Genomic DNA, 21,720 nt, shown 5'->3' with positions numbered 1-21,720 from the left:
AACCGTAATGCCAATAGTGAGAAATTGTATACGGCATTTGCGATCACAGGCTAATTAATGTACATAACCCACACAAATTGTTTGTCGTTTTTAACCATGTATTGCGCGTTACGTAACACATTTGAATAGCGGGTCGAGGTTTTCCAGCTAACCTCTTATTACTAACTTGAACTTAGGGGAGTCAAGCCTAAACTCCAACTCAATCGAATTCCACATCGTTTGTGATGCACCAATGAATCGTTGTGGTTGGCGAACCAAACACAACGAATGAAAATGTGATTGATGTCAATTGCATAACTAATATGTGTATTGATCTTTACTGCGTGACTCTTTCCCTTTGTTTCAATCTTTTTTTTCTATAAACAGGTCCTTAAGTAATCATATACACTTCTATCGCTTTATGTATATACATTTGGTTAAAATTCAGCCTACAAAAGTTAAAGAACGTGAAATACGTATTTCATCCAAATGGTCATTGAGTATAGCATAAGTTATATGTAGTTCAATAAACTTGAGGTTGCTCCAAATTTGAATTTCACAAAAAATGGTTACGAATCTCTATTTACAAATATGTGTAAGATCCTAGCTGATGTTCTTTACAAAAATGTTATATGATAAATTAAGTATCACAAGGCATCAAAACGTGATGCTAAATCAGCAAATACGTCTTCACTGCATGGAATGGTGAGCCCACCCATTGGATGGTCGTACTCATACTGTTCCTCCGCCAGTTGCAGTAGTTCTTGAAATTCTGGCCTGCTTAGGAGAGAAACACGAACCAGAAATCTTCTTTTCTCTTCTTCGCCGACATAAACTGCAAAATATCCTTTCGGAATGTCCATGGGTTTTGCTGCACTCCTTCCATTCGAGAATGATCGTCTCAGAATATGTTTTGCTTGTGTAATCCGTGGCATAAAGATGGCCATTTCTCTCAAAAGGTTTAGTAGTGTTTCTACAGGAAGGACGTTGATGGAGAAAAATGACTCGGTAAAAGACTTTTTGGAGTATGGAAGTTGTGGTTGATTTGCTTTGAAATACTGAATGGCTTAAATAGCCAGCTGGTTGCACAAGATAGTAGACATTACCACATGATTGGAAAGAAGCTTCACATGGAATTGTCTCTCTTTATCGAAAAGACCCAAAATAATTTGAATGGCATTTATGAATCCGAACGACCTGTTACAATATATATCCAACATGAAATCCCTTATGGTCCTTGTCTGATGTTAGATGCCTAATCTTTAATACGTAGGGCATTCCGCATTATAACCAAATAACGTATAATGAATTTTTTATGTGGTTCAAACGTGACCTGTTTAAGGATTAGATTTCACATTTTGGCAAACCTGTCGTAGCAATTTGTTAAAAATCAGCTGATATGGTTACAACATAACGGACCCATTGACCTTAATTACAAATATATTAGGAGTATCTACGTTATTAGGATAACAGTAGATAATTAAGAGATAGTTCTGTTAAATTTCAGCACAATAACCTCTGACTACATAAATCGGCAACATAAAAATATGTATATATATATTCTATAGTGACTGTTTTATCTGCTTATGATTAGTGTCTCCATAGACCTAGAGAGAATCTTTGGGTACCTTTAACGCGTAACACATACAATCTTGAATACAGGTACTAGAACTTCGACGATCATAGAAGTAGACATGTTGAATTTCTTTGAAATACAGACTTAATTAGTTGTATAATCAGGTTAAGAATAGCGGCTGTAATTGAAATTTATTAATGACTAGCCATGAACCGTAATGCCAATAGTGAAAAATTGTATACGGCATTTGCGATCACAGGCTAATTAATGTACATAACCCACACAAATTGTTTGTCGTTTTTAACCATGTATTGCGCGTTACGTAACACATTTGAATAGCGGGTCGAGGCGTTCCAGCTAACCACTTATTACTAACTTGAACTTAGGGGAGTCAAGCCTAAACTCCAACTCAATCGAATTCCACATCGTTTGTGATGCACCAATGAATCGTTGTGGTTGGCGAACCAAACACAACGAATGAAACTGTGATTGATGTCAATTGCATAACTAATATGTGTATTGATCTTTACTGCGTGACTCTTTCCCTTTGTTTCAATCTTTTTTTTTTCTATAAACTGGTCCTTAAGTAATCATATACACTTCTATCGCTTTATGTATATACATTTGGTTAAAATTCAGCCTACAAAAGTTAAAGAACGTGAAATACGTGTTTCATCCAAATGGTCATTGAGTATAGCATAAGTTATATGTAGTTCAATAAACTTGAGGTTGCTCCAAATTTGAATTTCACAAAAAATGGTTACGAATCTCTATTTACAAATATGTGTAAGATCCTAGCTGATGTTCTTTACAAAAATGTTATATGATAAATTAAGTATCACAAGGCACCAAAACGTGATGCTAAATCAGCAAATACGACTTCACTACATGGAATGGTGAGCCCACCCATTGGATGGTCGTACTCATACGGTTCCTCCGCCAGTTGCAGTAGTTCTTGAAATTCTGGCCTGCTTAGGAGAGAAACACGAACCAGAAATCTTCTTTTCTCTTCTTCGCCGACATAAACTGCAAAATATCCTATCGGAATGTCCATGGGTGTTGCTGCACTCCTTCCATTCGAGAATGATCGTCTCAGAATCTGTTTTGCTTGTGTAATCCGTGGCATAAAGATGGCCATTTCTCTCAAAAGGTTTAGTAGTGTTTCTACAGGAAGGACGTTGATGGAGAAAAATGACTCGGTAAAATACTTTTTGGAGTATGGAAGTTGTGGTTGATTTGCTTTGAAATACTGAATGGCTTAAATAGTCAGCTGGTTGCACAAGATAGTAGACATTACCACATGATTGGAAAGAAGCTTCACATGGAATTGTCTCTCTTTATCGAAAAGACCCAAAATAATTTGAATGGCATTTATGAATCCGAACGACCTGTTACAATATATATCCAACATGAAATCCCTTACGGTCCTTGTTTGATGTTAGATGCCTAATATTTCATACGTAGGGCATTCCGCATTATAACCAAATAACCTATAATGAATTTTTTATGTGGTTCAAATGTGACCTGTTTAAGGATTAGATTTCACATTTTGGCAAACCTGTCGTAGCAATTTGTTAAAAATCAGCTGACATGGTTACAACATAACGGACCCATTGACCTTAATTACAAATATATTAGGAGTATCTACGTTATTAGGATAACAGTAGATAATTAAGAGATAGTTCTGTTAAATTTCAGCACAATAACCTCTGACTAAATAAATCGGCAACATAAAAATATATATATATATATATATTCTATAGTGACTGTTTTATCTGCTTATGATTCGTGTCTCCATAGACCTAGAGAGAATCTTTCGGTACCTTTAACGCGTAACACATACAATCTTGAATACAGGTACTAGAACTTCGATGATCATAGAAGTAGACATGTTGAATTTCTTTGAAATAAAGACTTAATTAGTTGTATAATCAGGTTTAGAATAGCGGCTGTGATTGAAATTTATTAATGACTAGCCATGAACCGTAATGCCAATAGTGAGAAATGGTATACGGCATTTGCGATCACAGGCTAATTAATGTACATAACCCACACAAGCTGTTTGTCGTTTTTAACCATGTATTGCGTGTTACGTAACACATTTGAATAGCGGGTCGAGGCGTTCCAGCTAACCACTTATTACTAATTTGAACTTAGGGGAGTCAAGCCTGAACTCCAACTCACTCGAATTCCACATCGTTTGTGATGCACCAATGAATCGTTGTGGTTGGCGAACCAAACACAACGAATGAAACTGTGATTGATGTCAATTGCATAACTAATATGTGTATTGATCATTACTGCGTGACTCTTTCCCTTTGTTTCAATCTTTTTTTCTATAAACAGATCCTTAAGTAATCATATACACTTCTATCGCTTTATGTATATAAATTTGGTTAAAATTCAGCCTACAAAAGTTAAAGAACGTGAAATACGTATTTCATCCAAATGGTCATTGAGTATAGCATAAGTTATATGTAGTTCAATAAACTTGAGGTTGCTCCAAATTTGAATTTCACAAAAAATGGTTACGAATCTCTATTTACAAATATGTGTAAGATCCTAGCTGATGTTCTTTACAAAAATGTTATATGATAAATCAAGTATCACAAGGCACCAAAACGTGATGCTAAATCAGTAAATACGTCTTCACTACATGGAATGTTGAGCCCACCCATTGGATGGTCGTACTCATACTGTTCCTCCGCCAGTTGCAGTAGTTCTTGAAATTCTGGCCTGCTTAGGAGAGAAACACGAACCAGAAATCTTCTTTTCTCTTCTTCGCCGACATAAAATGCAAAATATCCTTTCGGAATGTCCATGGATGTTGCTGCACTCCTTCCATTCGAGAATGATCGTCTCAGAATCTGTTTTGCTTGTGTAATCCGTGGCATAAAGATGCCCATTTCTCTCAAAAGGTTTAGTAGTGTTTCTACAGGAAGGACGTTGATGGAGAAAATGACTCGGTAAAAGACTTTTTGGAGTATGGAAGTTGTGGTTGATTTGCTTTGAAATACTGAATGGCTTAAATAGCCAGCTGGTTGCACAAGATAGTAGACATTACCACATGATTGGAAAGAAGCTTCACATGGAATTGTCTCTCTTTATCGAAAAGACCCAAAATAATTTGAATGGCATTTATGAATCCGAACGACCTGTTACAATATATATCCAACATGAAATCCCTTACGGTCCTTGTTTGATGTTAGATGCCTAATATTTCATACGTAGGGCATTCCGCATTATAACCAAATAACCTATAATGAATTTTTTATGTGGTTCAAATGTGACCTGTTTAAGGATTAGATTTCACATTTTGGCAAACCTGTCGTAGCAATTTGTTAAAAATCAGCTGACATGGTTACAACATAACGGACCCATTGACCTTAATTACAAATATATTAGGAGTATCTACGTTATTAGGATAACAGTAGATAATTAAGAGATAGTTCTGTTAAATTTCAGCACAATAACCTCTGACTAAATAAATCGGCAACATAAAAATATATATATATATATATTCTATAGTGACTGTTTTATCTGCTTATGATTCGTGTCTCCATAGACCTAGAGAGAATCTTTCGGTACCTTTAACGCGTAACACATACAATCTTGAATACAGGTACTAGAACTTCGACGATCATAGAAGTAGACATGTTGAATTTCTTTGAAATAAAGACTTAATTAGTTGTATAATCAGGTTTAGAATAGCAGCTGTGATTGAAATTTATTAATGACTAGCCATGAACCGTAATGCCAATAGTGAGAAATGGTATACGGCATTTGCGATCACAGGCTAATTAATGTACATAACCCACACAAGCTGTTTGTCGTTTTTAACCATGTATTGCGTGTTACGTAACACATTTGAATAGCGGGTCGAGGCGTTCCAGCTAACCACTTATTACTAATTTGAACTTAGGGGAGTCAAGCCTGAACTCCAACTCAATCGAATTCCACATCGTTTGTGATGCACCAATGAATCGTTGTGGTTGGCGAACCAAACACAACGAATGAAACTGTGATTGATGTCAATTGCATAACTAATATGTGTATTGATCATTACTGCGTGACTCTTTCCCTTTGTTTCAATCTTTTTTTTCTATAAACAGATCCTTAAGTAATCATATACACTTCTATCGCTTTATGTATATAAATTTGGTTAAAATTCAGCCTACAAAAGTTAAAGAACGTGAAATATGTATTTCATCCAAATGGTCATTGAGTATAGCATAAGTTATATGTAGTTCAATAAACTTGAGGTTGCTCCAAATTTGAATTTCACAAAAAATGGTTACGAATCTCTATTTACAAATATGTGTAAGATCCTAGCTGATGTTCTTTACAAAAATGTTATATGATAAATCAAGTATCACAAGGCACCAAAACGTGATGCTAAATCAGCAAATACGTCTTCACTACATGGAATGGTGAGCCCACCCATTGGATGGTCGTACTCATACTGTTCCTCCGCCAGTTGCAGTAGTTCTTGAAATTCTGGCCTGCTTAGGAGAGAAACACGAACCAGAAATCTTCTTTTCTCTTCTTCGCCGACATAAACTGCAAAATATCCTTTCGGAATGTCGATGGGTTTTGCTGCACTCCTTCCATTCGAGAATGATCGTCTCAGAATCTGTTTTGCTTGTGTAATGCGTGGCATAAAGATGGCCATTTCTCTCAAAAGGTTTAGTAGTGTTTCTACAGGAAGGACGTTGATGGAGACAAATGACTCGGTAAAAGACTTTTTGGAGTTGGGAAGTTGTGGTTGATATGCTTTGAAATACTGAATGGCTTAAATAGCCAGCTGGTTGCACAAGATAGTAGACATTACCACATGATTGGAAAGAAGCTTCACATGGAATTGTCTCTCTTTATCGAAAAGACCCAAAATAATTTGAATGGCATTTATGAATCCGAATGACCTGTTACAATATATATCCAACATGAAATCCCTAATGTTCCTTGTCTGATGTTAGATGCCTAATCTTTAATACGTAGGGCATTCCGCATTATAACCAAATAACCTATAATGAATTTTTTATGTGGTTCAAATGTGACCTGTTTAAGGATTAGATTTCACATTTTGGCAAACCTGTCGTAGCAATTTGTTAAAAATCAGCTGACATGGTTACAACATAACGGACCCATTGACCTTAATTACAAATATATTAGGAGTATCTACATTATTAGGATAACAGTAGATAATTAAGAGATAGTTCTGTTAAATTTCAGCACAATAACCTCTGACTACATAAATCGGCAACATAAAAATATATATATATATATTCTATAGTGACTGTTTTATCTGCTTATGATTGGTGTCTCCATAGACCTAGAGAGAATCTTTGGGTACCTTTAACGCGTAACACATACAATCTTGAATACAGGTACTAGAACTTCGACGATCATAGAAGTAGACATGTTGAATTTCTATGAAATAAAGACTTAATTTGTTGTATAATCAGGTTTAGAATAGCGGCTGTGATTGAAATTTATTAATGACTAGCCATGAACCGTAATGCCAATAGTGAGAAATTGTATACGGCATTTGCGATCACAGGCTAATTAATGTACATAACCCACACAAATTGTTTGTCGTTTTTAACCATGTATTGCGCGTTACGTAACACATTTGAATAGCTGGTCGAGGCGTTCCAGCTAACCACTTATTACTAATTTGAACTTAGGGGAGTCAAGCCTGAACTCCAACTCAATCGGATTCCCCATCGTTTGTGATGCACCAATGAATCGTTGTGGTTGGCGAACCAAACACAACGAATGAAACTGTGAGTGATGTCAATTGCATAACTAATATGTGTATTGATCTTTACTGCGTGACTCTTTCCCTTTGTTTCAATCTTTTTTTTCTATAAACAGATCCTTAAGTAATCATATACACTTCTATCGCTTTATGTGTATACATTTGGTTAAAGTTCAGCCTACAAAAGTTAAAGAACGTGAAATACTTATTTCATCCAAATGGTCATTGAGTATAGCATAAGTTATATGTAGTTCAATAAACTTGAGGTTGCTCCAAATTTGAATTTCACAAAAAATGGTTACGAATCTCTATTTACAAATATGTGTAAGATCCTAGCTGATGTTCTTTACAAAAATGTTATATGATAAATTAAGTATCACAAGGCACCAAAACGTGATGCTAAATCAGCAAATACGACTTCACTACATGGAATGGTGAGCCCACCCATTGGATGGTCGTACTCATACTGTTCCTCCGCCAGTTGCAGTAGTTCTTGAAATTCTGGCCTGCTTAGGAGAGAAACACGAACCAGAAATCTTCTTTTCTCTTCTTCGCAGACATAAACTGCAAAATATCCTATCGGAATGTCCATGGGTGTTGCTGCACTCCTTCCATTCGAGAATGATCATCTCAGAATCTGTTTTGCTTGTGTAATCCGTGGCATAAAGATGGCCATTTCTCTCAAAAGGTTTAGTAGTGTTTCTACAGGAAGGACGTTGATGGAGAAAAATGACTCGGTAAAAGACTTTTTGGAGTATGGAAGTTGTGGTTGATTTGCTTTGAAATACTGAATGGCTTAAATAGCCAGCTGGTTGCACAAGATAGTAGATATTACCACATGATTGGAAAGAAGCTTCACATCGAATTGTCTCTCTTTATCGAAAAGACCCAAAATAATTTGAATGGCATTTATGAATCCGAATGACCTGTTACAATATATATCCGACATGAAATCCCTTATGGTCCTTGTCTGATGTTAGATGCCTAATCTTTAATACGTAGGGCATTCCGCATTATAACCAAATAACCTATAATGAATTTTTTATGTGGTTCAAATGTGACCTGTTTAAGGATTAGATTTCACATTTTGGCAAACCTGTCGTAGCAATTTGTTAAAAATCAGCTGACATGGTTACAACATAACGGACCCATTGACCTTAATTACAAATATTAGGAGTATCTACGTTATTAGGATAACAGTAGATAATTAAGAGATAGTTCGGTTAAATTTCAGCACAATAACCTCTGACTACATAAATCGGCAACATAAAAATATATATATATATTCTATAGTGACTGTTTTATCTGCTTATGATTGGTGTCTCCATAGACCTAGAGAGAATCTTTGGGTACCTTTAACGCGTAACACATACAATCTTGAATACAGGTACTAGAACTTCGACGATCATAGAAGTAGACATGTTGAATTTCTTTGAAATAAAGACTTAATTAGTTGTATAATCAGGTTTAGAATAGCGGCTGTGATTGAAATTTACTAATGACTAGCCATGAACCGTAATGCCAATAGTGAGAAATTGTATACGGCATTTGCGATCACAGGCTAATTAATGTACATAACCCACACAATTTGTTTGTCGTTTTTAACCATGTATTGCGCGTTACGTAACACATTTGAATAGCGGGTCGAGGCGTTCCAGCTAACCACTTATTACTAACTTGAACTTAGGGGAGTCAAGCAAGAACTCCAACTCAATCGAATTCCACATCGTTTGTGATGCACCAATGAATCGTTGTGGTTGGCGAACCAAACACAACGAATGAAAATGTGATTGATGTCAATTGCATAACTAATATGTGTATTGATCATTACTGCGTGACTCTTTCCCTTTGTTTCAATCTTTTTTTTCTATAAACAGGTCCTTAAGTAATCATATACACTTCTATCGCTTTATGTATATACATTTGGTTAAAATTCAGCCTACAAAAGTTAAAGAACGTGAAATACGTATTTCATCCAAATGGTCATTGAGTATAGCATAAGTTATATGCAGTTCAATAAACTTGAGGTTGCTCCAAATTTGAATTTCACAAAAAATGGTTACGAATCTCTATTTACAAATATGTGTAAGATCCTAGCTGATGTTCTTTACAAAAATGTTATATGATAAATTAAGTATCACAAGGCACCAAAACGTGATGCTAAATCAGCAAATACGTCTTCACTACATGGAATGGTGAGCCCACCCATTGGATGGTCGTACTCATACTGTTCCTCCGCCAGTTGCAGTAGTTCTTGAAATTCTGGCCTTTTTAGGAGAGAAACACGAATCAGAAATCTTCTTTTCTCTTCTTCACCGACATAAACTGCAAAATATCCTTTCGGAATGTCCATGGGTGTTGCTGCACTCCTTCCATTCGAGAATGATCGTCTCAGAATCTGTTTTGCTTGTGTAATCCGTGGCATAAAGATGCCCATTTCTCTCAAAAGGTTTAGTAGTGTTTCTACAGGAAGGACGTTGATGGAGAAAAATGACTCGGTAAAAGACTTTTTGGAGTATGGAAGTTGTGGTTGATTTGCTTTGAAATACTGAATGGCATAAATAGCCAGCTGGTTGCACAAGATAGTAGACATTACCACATGATTGGAAAGAAGCTTCACATGGAATTGTCTCTCTTTATCGAAAAGACCCAAAATAATTTGAATGGCATTTATGAATCCGAACGACCTGTTACAATATATATCCAACATGAAATCCCTTATGGTCCTTGTCTGATGTTAGATGCCTAATCTTTAATACGTAGGGCATTCCGCATTATAACCAAATAACCTATAATGAATTTTTTATGTGGTTCAAATGTCACCTGTTTAAGGATTAGATTTCACATTTTGGCAAACCTGTCGTAGCAATTTGTTAAAAATCAGCTGACATGGTTACAACATAACGGACCCATTGACCTTAATTACAAATATTAGGAGTATCTACGTTATTAGGATAACAGTAGATAATTAAGAGATAGTTCTGTTAAATTTCAGCACAATAACCTCTGACTACATAAATCGGCTACATAAATATATATATATATATATATATATATATATATATATATATATATATATATATATATATATATATATATTCTATAGTGACTGTTTTATCTGCTTATGATTCGTGTCTCCATAGACCTAGAGAGAATCTTTCGGTACCTTTAACGCGTAACACATACAATCTTGAATACAGGTACTAGAACTTCGACGATCATAAAAGTAGACATGTTGAATTTCTTTGAAATAAAGACTTAATTAGTTGTATAATCAGGTTTAGAATAGCGGCTGTGATTGAAATTTATTAATGACTAGCCATGAACCGTAATGCCAATAGTGAGAAATGGTATACGGCATTTGCGATCACAGGCTAATTAATGTACATAACCCACACAAGCTGTTTGTCGTTTTTAACCATGTATTGCGTGTTACGTAACACATTTGAATAGCGGGTCGAGGTGTTCCAGCTAACCACTTATTACTAACTTGAACTTAGGGGAGTCAAGCCTGAACTCCAACTCAATCGTATTCCACATCGTTTGTGATGCACCAATGAATCGTTGTGGTTGGCGAACCAAACACAACGAATGAAACTGTGATTGATGTCAATTGCATAACTAATATGTGTATTGATCATTACTGCGTGACTCTTTCCCTTTGTTTCAATCTTTTTTTCTATAAACAGATCCTTAAGTAATCATATACACTTCTAACGCTTTATGTATATAAATTTGGTTAAAATTCAGCCTACAAAAGTTAAAGAACGTGAAATACGTATTTCATCCAAATGATCATTGAGTATAGCATAAGTTATATGTAGTTCAATAAACTTGAGGTTGTTCCAAATTTGAATTTCACAAAAAATGGTTACGAATCTCTATTTACAAATATGTGTAAGATCCTAGCTGATTTTCTTTACAAAAATGTTATATGATAAATCAAGTATCACAAGGCACCAAAACGTGATGCTAAATCAGCAAATACGTCTTCACTACATGGAATGGTGAGCCCACCCATTGGATGGTCGTACTCATACTGTTCCTCCGCCAGTTGCAGTAGTTCTTGAAATTCTGGCCTGCTTAGGAGAGAAACACGAACCAGAAAATCTTCTTTTCTCTTCTTCGCCGACATAAACTGCAAAATATCCTTTCGGAATATCCATGGGTGTTGCTGCACTCCTTCCACTCGAGAATGATCCTCTCAGAATCTGTTTTGCTTGTGTAATCCGTGGCATAAAGATGGCCATTTCTCTCAAAAGGTTTAGTAGTGTTTCTACAGGAAGGACGTTGATGGAGAAAAAATGACTCGGTAAAATACTTTTTGGAGTATGAAAGTTGTGGTTGATTTGCTTTGAAATACTGAATGGCTTAAATAGCCAGCTGGTTGCACAAGATAGTAGACATTACCACATGATTGGAAAGAAGCTTCACATGGAATTGTCTCTCTTTATCGAAAAGACCCAAAATAATTTGAATGGCATTTATGAATCCGAACGACCTGTTACAATATATATCCAACATGAAATCCCTTATGGTCCTTGTCTGATGTTAGATGCCTAATCTTTAATAAGTAGGGCATTCCGCATTATAACCAAATAACCTATAATGAATTTTTTATGTGGTTCAAATGTTACCTGTTTAAGGATTAGATTTCACATTTTGGCAAACCTGTCGTAGCAATTTGTTAAAAATCAGCTGACATGGTTACAACATAACGGACCCATTGACCTTAATTACAAATATTAGGAGTATCTACGTTATTAGGATAACAGTAGATAATTAAGAGATAGTTCTGTTAAATTTCAGCACAACAACCTCTAACTACATAAATCGGCTACATAAATATATATATATATATATATATATATATATATATATATATATATATATATATTCTATAGTGACTGTTTTATCTGCTTATGATTCGTGTCTCCATAGACCTAGAGAGAATCTTTCGGTACCTTTAACGCGTAACACATACAATCTTGAATACAGGTACTAGAACTTCGACGATCATAGAAGTAGACATGTTGAATTTCTTTGAAATAAAGACTTAATTAGTTGTATAATCAGGTTTAGAATAGCGGCTGTGATTGAAATTTATTAATGACTAGCCATGAACCGTAATGCCAATAGTGAGAAATGGTATACGGCATTTGCGATCACAGGCTAATTAATGTACATAACCCACACAAGCTGTTTGTCATTTTTAACCATGTATTGCGTGTTACGTAACACATTTGAATAGCGGGTCGAGGCGTTCCAGCAAACCACTTATTACTAATTTGAAATTAGGGGAGTCAAGCCTGAACTCCAACTCAATCGAATTCCACATCGTTTGTGATGCACCAATGAATCGTTGTGGTTGGCGAACCAAACACAACGAATGAAACTGTGATTGATGTCAATTGCATAACTAATATGTGTATTGATCATTACTGCGTGACTCTTTCCCTTTGTTTCAATCTTTTTTTTCTATAAACAGATCCTTAAGTAATCATATACACTTCTATCGCTTTATGTATATAAATTTGGTTAAAATTCAGCCTACAAAAGTTAAAGAACGTGAAATACGTATTTCATCCAAATGGTCATTGAGTATAGCATAAGTTATATGTAGTTCAATAAACTTGAGGTTGCTCCAAATTTGAATTTCACAAAAAATGGTTACGAATCTCTATTTACAAATATGTGTAAGATCCTAGCTGATGTTCTTTACAAAAATGTTATATGATAAATCAAGTATCACAAGGCACCAAAACGTGATGCTAAATCAGCAAATACGTCTTCACTCCATGGAATGGTGAGCCCACCCATTGGATGGTCGTACTCATACTGTTCCTCCGCCAGTTGCAGTAGTTCTTGAAATTCTGGCCTGCTTAGGAGAGAAACACGAACCAGAAATCTTCTTTTCTCTTCTTCGCCGACATAAACTGCAAAATATCCTTTCGGAATGTCCATGGGTGTTGCTGCACTCCTTCCATTCGAGAATGATCGTCTCAGAATCTGTTTTGCTTGTGTAATCCGTGGCATAAAGATGGCCATTTCTCTCAAAAGGTTTAGTAGTGTTTCTACAGGAAGGACGTTGATGGAGAAAAATGACTCGGTAAAAGACTTTTTGGAGTATGGAAGTTGTGGTTGATTTGCTTTGAAATACTGAATGGCTTAAATAGCCAGCTGGTTGCACAAGATAGTAGACACTACCACATGATTGGAAAGAAGCTTCACATGGAATTGTCTCTCTTTATCGAAAAGACCCAAAATAATTTGAATGGCATTTATGAATCCGAACGACCTGTTACAATATATATCCGACATGAAATCCCTTATGGTCCTTTTCTGATGTTAGATGCCTAATCTTTAATACGTAGGGCATTCCGCATTATAACCAAATAACCTATAATGAATTTTTTATGTGATTCAAATGTGACCTGTTTAAGGATTAGATTTCACATTTTGGCAAACCTGTCGTAGCAATTTGTTAAAAATCAGCTGACATGGTTACAACATAACGGACCCATTGACCTTAATTACAAATATATTAGGAGTATCTACGTTATTAGGATAACAGTAGATAATTAAGAGATAGTGTGTTAAATTTCAGCACAATAACCTCTGACTACATAAATCGGCAACATAAATATATATATATATATATATATATATATATTCTATAGTGACTGTTTTATCTGCTTATGATTCGTGTCTCCATAGACCTAGAGAGAATCTTTCGGTACCTTTAAAGGGTAACACATACAATCTTGAATACAGGTACTAGAACTTCGACGATCATAGAAGTAGACATGTTGAATTTCTTTGAAATAAAGACTTAATTAGTTGTATAATCAGGTTTAGAATAGCGGCTGTGATTGAAATTTATTAATGACTAGCCATGAACCGTAATGCCAATAGTGAGAAATGGTATACGGCATTTACGATCACAGGCTAATTAATGTATATAACCCACACAAGTTGTTTGTCGTTTTTAACCATGTATTGCGTGTTACGTAACACATTTGAATAGCGGGTCGAGGCGTTCCAGCTAACCACTTATTACTAATTTGAACTTAGGGGAGTCAAGCCTGAACTCCAACTCAATCGAATTCCACATCGTTTGTGATGCACCAATGAATCGTTGTTGTTGGCGAACCAAACACAACGAATGAAACTGTGATTGATGTCAATTGCATAACAAATATGTGTATTGATCTTTACTGCATGACTCTTTCCCTTTGTTTCAATCTTTTTTTTTTTCTATAAACAGATCCTTAAGTAATCATATACACTTCTATCGCTTTATGTATATACATTTGGTTAAAATTCAGCCTACAAAAGTTAAAGAACGTGAAATACGTGTTTCATCCAAATGGTCATTGAGTATAGCATAAGTTATATGTAGTTCAATAAACTTGAGGTTGCTCCAAATTTGAATTTCACAATAAATGGTTATGAATCTCTATTTACAAATATGTGTAAGATCCTAGCTGATGTTCTTTACAAAAATGTTATATGATAAATTAAGTATCACAAGGCATCAAAACGTGATGCTAAATCAGCAAATACGTCTTCACTACATGGAATGGTGAGCCCACCCATTGGATGGTCGTACTCATACTGTTCCTCCGCCAGTTGCAGTAGTTCTTGAAATTCTGGCCTGCTTAGGAGAGAAACACAAACCAGAAATCTTCTTTTCTCTTCTTCGCCGACATAAACTGCAAAATATCCTTTCGGAATGTCGATGGGTTTTGCTGCACTCCTTCCATTCGAGAATGATCGTCTCAGAATCTGTTTTGCTTGTGTAATGCGTGGCATAAAGATGGCCATTTCTCTCAAAAGGTTTAGTAGTGTTTCTACTGGAAGGACGTTGATGGAGAAAAATGACTCGGTAAAAGACTTTTTGGAGTTGGGAAGTTGTGGTTGATTTGCTTTGAAATACTGAATGGCTTAAATAGCCAGCTGGTTGCACAAGATAGTAGACATTACCACATGATTGGAAAGAAGCTTCACATGGAATTGTCTCTCTTTATCGAAAAGACCCAAAATAATTTGAATGGCATTTATGAATCCGAACGACCTGTTACGATATATATCCAACATGAAATCCCTTATGGTCCTTGTCTGATGTTAGATGCCTAATCTTTAATACGTAGGGCATTCCGCATTATAACCAAATAACCTATAATGAATTTTTTATGTGGTTCAAATGTGACCTGTTTAAGGATTAGATTTCACATTTTGGCAAACCTGTCGTAGCAATTTGTTAAAAATCAGCTGACATGGTTACAACATAACGGACCCATTGACCTTAATTACAAATATATTAGGAGTATCTACGTTATTAGGATAACAGTAGATAATTAAGAGATAGTTCTGTTAAATTTCAGCACAATAACCTCTGACTACATAAATCGGCAACATAAATATATATATATATATAAATTCTATAGTGACTGATTTATCTGCTTATGATTCGTGTCTCCATAGACCTAGAGAGAATCTTTGGGTACCTTTAACGCGTAACACATACAATCTTGAATACAGGTACTAGAACTTCGACAATCATAGAAGTAGACATGTTGAATTTCTTTGAAATAAAGACTTAATTAGTTGTATAATCAGGTTTAGAATAGCGGCTATGATTGAAATTTATTAATGACTAGCCATGAACCATAATGCCAATAGTGAGAAATTGTATACGGCATTTGCGATCACAGGCTAATTAAGGTACATAACCCACACAAATTGTTTGTCGTTTTTAACCATGTATTGCGCGTTACGTAACACATTTGAATAGCGGGTCGAGGCGTTCCAGCTAACCACTTATTACTAATTTGAACTTAGGGGAGTCAAGCCTGAACTCCAACTCAATCGAATTCCACATCGTTTGTGATGCACCAATGAATCGTTGTGGTTGGCGAACCAAACACAACGAATGAAACTGTGATTGATGTCAATTGCATAACTAATATGTGTATTGATCATTACTGCGTGACTCTTTCCCTTTGTTTCAATCTTTTTTTTCTATAAACAGATCCTTAAGTAATCATATACACTTCTATCGCTTTATGTATATAAATTTGGTTAAAATTCAGCCTACAAAAGTTAAAGAACGTGAAATACGTATTTCATCCAAATGGTCATTGAGTATAGCATAAGTTATATGTAGTTCAATAAACTTGAGGTTGCTCCAAATTTGAATTTCACAAAAAATGGTTAAGAATCTCTATTTACAAATATGTGTAAGATCCTAGCTGATGTTCTTTACAAAAATGTTATATGATAAATTAAGTATCACAAGGCATCAAAACGTGATGCTAAATCAGCAAATACGTCTTCACTACATGGAATGGTGAGCCCACCCATTGGATGGTCGTACTCATACTGTTCCTCCGCCAGTTGCAGTAGTTCTTGAAATTCTGGCCTGCTTAGGAGAGAAACACGAACCAGAAATCTTCTTTTCTCTTCTTCGCCGACATAAACTGCAAAATATCCTTTCGGAATGTCCATGGGTGTTGCTGCACTCCTTCCATTCGAGAATGATCGTCTCAGAATCTGTTTTGCTTGTGTAATCCGTGGCATAAAGATGGCCATTTCTCTCAAAAGGTTTAGTAGTGTTTCTACAGGAAGGACGTTGATGGAGAAAAATGACTCGGTAAAAGACTTTTTGGAGTATGGAAGTTGTGGTTGATTTGCTTTGAAATACTGAATGGCTTAAATAGCCAGCTGGTTGCACAAGATAGTAGACATTACCACATGATTGGAAAGAAGCTTCACATGGAATTGTCTCTCTTTATCGAAAAGACCCAAAATAATTTGAATGGCATTTATGAATCCGAACGACCTGTTACAATATATAACCAACATGAAATCCCTTATGGTCCTTGTTTGATGTTAGATGCCTAATCTTTAATACGTAGGGCATTCCGCATTATAACCAAATAACCTATAATGAATTTTTTATGTGGTTCAAATGTGACCTGTTTAAGGATTAGATTTCACATTTTGGCAAACCTGTCGTAGCAATTTGTTAAAAATCAGCTGACATGGTTACAACATAACGGACCCATTGACCTTAATTACAAATATATTAGGAGTATCTACGTTATTAGGATAACAGTAGATAATTAAGAGATAGTTCTGTTAAATTTCAGCACAATAACCTCTGACTACATAAATCGGCTACATAAATATATATATATATAAATTCTATAGTGACTGTTTTATCTGCTTATGATTCGTGTCTCCATAGACCTAGAGAGAATCTTTCGGTACCTTTAACGCGTAATACATACAATCTTGAATACAGGTACTAGAACTTCGACGATCATAGAAGTAGACATGTTGAATTTCTTTGAAATAAAGACTTAATTAGTTTTATAATCAGGTTTAGAATAGCGGCTGTGATTGAAATTTATTAATGACTAGCCATGAACCGTAATGCCAATAGTGAGAAATGGTATACGGCATTTGCGATCACAGGCTAATTAATGTACATAACCCACACAAGCTGTTTGTCGTTTTTAACCATGTATTGCGTGTTACGTAACACATTTGAATAGCGGGTCGAGGCGTTCCAGCTAACCACTTATTACTAATTTGAACTTAGGGGAGTCAAGCCTGAACTCCAACTCAATCGAATTCCACATCGTTTGTGATGCACCAATGAATCGTTGTGGTTGGCGAACCAAACACAACGAATGAAACTGTGATTGATGTCAATTGCATAACTAATATGTGTATTGATCTTTACTGCGTGACTCTTTCCCTTTGTTTCAATCTTTTTTTTTTCTATAAACAGATCCTTAAGTAATCATATACACTTCTATCGCTTTATGTATATACATTTGGTTAAAATTCAGCCTACAAAAGTTAAAGAACGTGAAATACGTATTTCATCCAAATGGTCATTGAGTATAGCATAAGTTATATGTAGTTCAATAAACTTGAGGTTGCTCCAAATTTGAATTTCACAAAAAATGGTTACGAATCTCTATTTACAAATATGTGTAAGATCCTAGCTGATGTTCTTTACAAAAATGTTATATGATAAATTAAGTATCACAAGGCACCAAAACGTGATGCTAAATCAGCAAATACGTCTTCACTACATGGAATGGTGAGCCCACCCATTGGATGGTCGTACTCATACTGTTCCTCCGCCAGTTGCAGTAGTTCTTGAAATTCTGGCCTTTTTAGGAGAGAAACACGAATCAGAAATCTTCTTTTCTCTTCTTCACCGACATAAACTGCAAAATATCCTTTCGGAATGTCCATGGGTGTTGCTGCACTCCTTCCATTCGAGAATGATCGTCTCAGAATCTGTTTTGCTTGTGTAATCCGTGGCATAAAGATGGCCATTTCTCTCAAAAGGTTTAGTAGTGTTTCTACAGGAAGGACGTTGATGGAGAAAAATGACTCGGTAAAAGACTTTTTGGAGTATGGAAGTTGTGGTTGATTTGATTTGAAATACTGAATGGCTTAAATAGCCAGCTGGTTGCACAAGATAGTAGACATTACCACATGATTGGAAAGAAGCTTCACATGGAATTGTCTCTCTTTATCGAAAAGACCCAAAATAACTTGAATGGCATTTATGAATCCGAACGACCTGTTACAATATATATCCAACATGAAATCCCTTCTGGTCCTTGTCTGACGTTAGATGCCTAATCTTTAATACGTAGGGCATTCCGCATTATAACCAAATAACCTATAATGAATTTTTTATGTGGTTCAAATGTCACCTGTTTAAGGATTAGATTTCACATTTTGGCAAACCTGTCGTAGCAATTTGTTAAAAATCAGCTGACATGGTTACAACATAACGGACCCATTGACCTTAATTACAAATATTAGGAGTATCTACGTCATTAGGATAACAGTAGATAATTAAGAGATAGTTCTGTTAAATTTCAGCACAATAACCTCTGACTACATAAATCGGCTACATAAATATATATATATATATATATATATATATATATTCTATAGTGACTGTTTTATCTGCTTAAGATTCGTGTCTCCATAGACCTAGAGAGAATCTTTCGGTACCTTTAACGCGTAACACATACAATCTTGAATACAGGTACTAGAACTTCGACGATCATAAAAGTAGACATGTTGAATTTCTTTGAAATAAAGACTTAATTAGTTGTATAATCAGGTTTAGAATAGCGGCTGTGATTGAAATTTATTAATGACTAGCCATGAACCGTAATGCCAATAGTGAGAAATGGTATACGGCATTTGCGATCACAGGCTAATTAATGTACATAACCCACACAAGCTGTTTGTCGTTTTTAACCATGTATTGCGTGTTACGTAACACATTTGAATAGCGGGTCGAGGCGTTCCAGCTAACCACTTATTACTAACTTGAAGTTAGGGGAGTCAAGCCTGAACTCCAACTCAATCGAATTCCACATCGTTTGTGATGCACCAATGAATCGTTGTGGTTGGCGAACCAAACACAACGAATGAAACTGTGATTGATGTCAATTGCATAACTAATATGTGTATTGATCATTACTGCGTGACTCTTTCCCTTTGTTTCAATCTTTTTTTCTATAAACAGATCCTTAAGTAATCATATACACTTCTAACGCTTTATGTATATAAATTTGGTTAAAATTCAGCCTACAAAAGTTAAAGAACGTGAAATACGTATTTCATCCAAATGATCATTGAGTATAGCATAAGTTATATGTAGTTCAATAAACTTGAGGTTGTTCCAAATTTGAATTTCACAAAAAATGGTTACGAATCTCTATTTACAAATATGTGTAAGATCCTAGCTGATGTTCTTTACAAAAATGTTATATGATAAATCAAGTATCACAAGGCACCAAAACGTGATGCTAAATCAGCAAATACGTCTTCACTACATGGAATGGTGAGCCCACCCATTGGATGGTCGTACTCATACTGTTCCTCCGCCAGTTGCAGTAGTTCTTGAAATTCTGGCCTGCTTAGGAGAGAAACACGAACCAGAAAATCTTCTTTTCTCTTCTTCGCCGACATAAACTGCAAAATATCCTTTCGGAATATCCATGGGTGTTGCTGCACTCCTTCCACTCGAGAATGAACATCTCAGAATCTGTTTTGCTTGTGTAATCCGTGGCATAAAGATGGCCATTTCTCTCAAAAGGTTTAGTAGTGTTTCTACAGGAAGGACGTTGATGGAGAAAAAATGACTCGGTAAAATACTTTTTGGAGTATGGAAGTTGTGGTTGATTTGCTTTGAAATACTGAATGGCTTAAATAGCCTGCTGGTTGCACAAGATAGTAGACATTACCACATGATTGGAAAGAAGCTTCACATGGAATTGTCTCTCTTTATCGAAAAGACCCAAAATAATTTGAATGGCATTTATGAATCCGAACGACCTGTTACAATATATATCCAACATGAAATCCCTTATGGTCCTTGTCTGATGTTAGATGCCTAATCTTTAATACGTAGGGCATTCCGCATTATAACAAAATAACCTATAATGAATTTTTTATGTGGTTCAAATGTTACCTGTTTAAGGATTAGATTTCACATTTTGGCAAACCTGTCGTAGCAATTTGTTAAAAATCAGCTGACATGGTTACAACATAACGGACCCATTGACCTTAATTACAAATATTAGGAGTATCTACGTTATTAGGATAACAGTAGATAATTAAGAGATAGTTCTGTTAAATTTCAGCACAATAACCTCTAACTACATAAATCGGCTACATAAATATATATATATATATATATATATATATATATATATATATATTCTATAGTGACTGTTTTATCTGCTTATGATTCGTGTCTCCATAGACCTAGAGAGAATCTTTCGGTACCTTTAACGCGTAACACATACAATCTTGAATACAGGTACTAGAACTTCGACGATCATAGAAGTAGACATGTTGAATTTCTTTGAAATAAAGACTTAATTAGTTGTATAATCAGGTTTAGAATAGCGGCTGTGATTGAAATTTATTAATGACTAGCCATGAACCGTAATGCCAATAGTGAGAAATGGTATACGGCATTTGCGATCACAGGCTAATTAATGTACATAACCCTCACAAGCTGTTTGTCGTTTTTAACCATGTATTGCGTGTTACGTAACACATTTGAATAGCGGGTCGAGGCGTTCCAGCAAACCACTTATTACTAATTTGAAATTAGGGGAGTCAAGCCTGAACTCCAACTCAATCGAATTCCACATCGTTTGTGATGCACCAATGAATCGTTGTGGTTGGCGAACCAAACACAACGAATGAAACTGTGATTGATGTCAATTGCATAACTAATATGTGTATTGATCATTACTGCGTGACTCTTTCCCTTTGTTTCAATCTTTTTTTTCTATAAACAGATCCTTAAGTAATCATATACACTTCTATCGCTTTATGT

The 21,720-nt window shown here is 35.4% G+C and overlaps 1 protein-coding gene and 2 pseudogenes across 1 annotated transcript; all 3 read right to left on the bottom strand.

Annotated features, from left to right (window-relative positions):
• Positions 1–11,265: 11,265 nt before the first annotated feature.
• On the bottom strand, positions 11,266–11,711 carry LOC143571139 (auxin-induced protein 15A-like; annotated as a pseudogene).
• Positions 11,712–16,610: 4,899 nt separating this feature from the next.
• On the bottom strand, positions 16,611–16,910 carry LOC143571126 (auxin-induced protein 15A-like). The gene has a single exon (XM_077056629.1). The coding sequence runs from the start codon at positions 16,908–16,910 to the stop codon at positions 16,611–16,613; it is 300 nt and encodes a 99-aa protein (XP_076912744.1).
• Positions 16,911–20,153: 3,243 nt separating this feature from the next.
• On the bottom strand, positions 20,154–20,628 carry LOC143571138 (auxin-induced protein 15A-like; annotated as a pseudogene).
• Positions 20,629–21,720: the final 1,092 nt, after the last annotated feature.

This window comes from Bidens hawaiensis, unplaced genomic scaffold (assembly GCF_021521415.1).
Source record: "Bidens hawaiensis isolate Kalapana, Puna unplaced genomic scaffold, B.hawaiensis_p1.1 tig00025201_1, whole genome shotgun sequence".
NCBI classification, from domain to species: Eukaryota; Viridiplantae; Streptophyta; class Magnoliopsida; order Asterales; family Asteraceae; genus Bidens; species Bidens hawaiensis.
The sequence above is the reverse complement of the archived record's forward strand: the minus strand, read 5'-3'. Positions and strand labels throughout refer to the sequence as shown.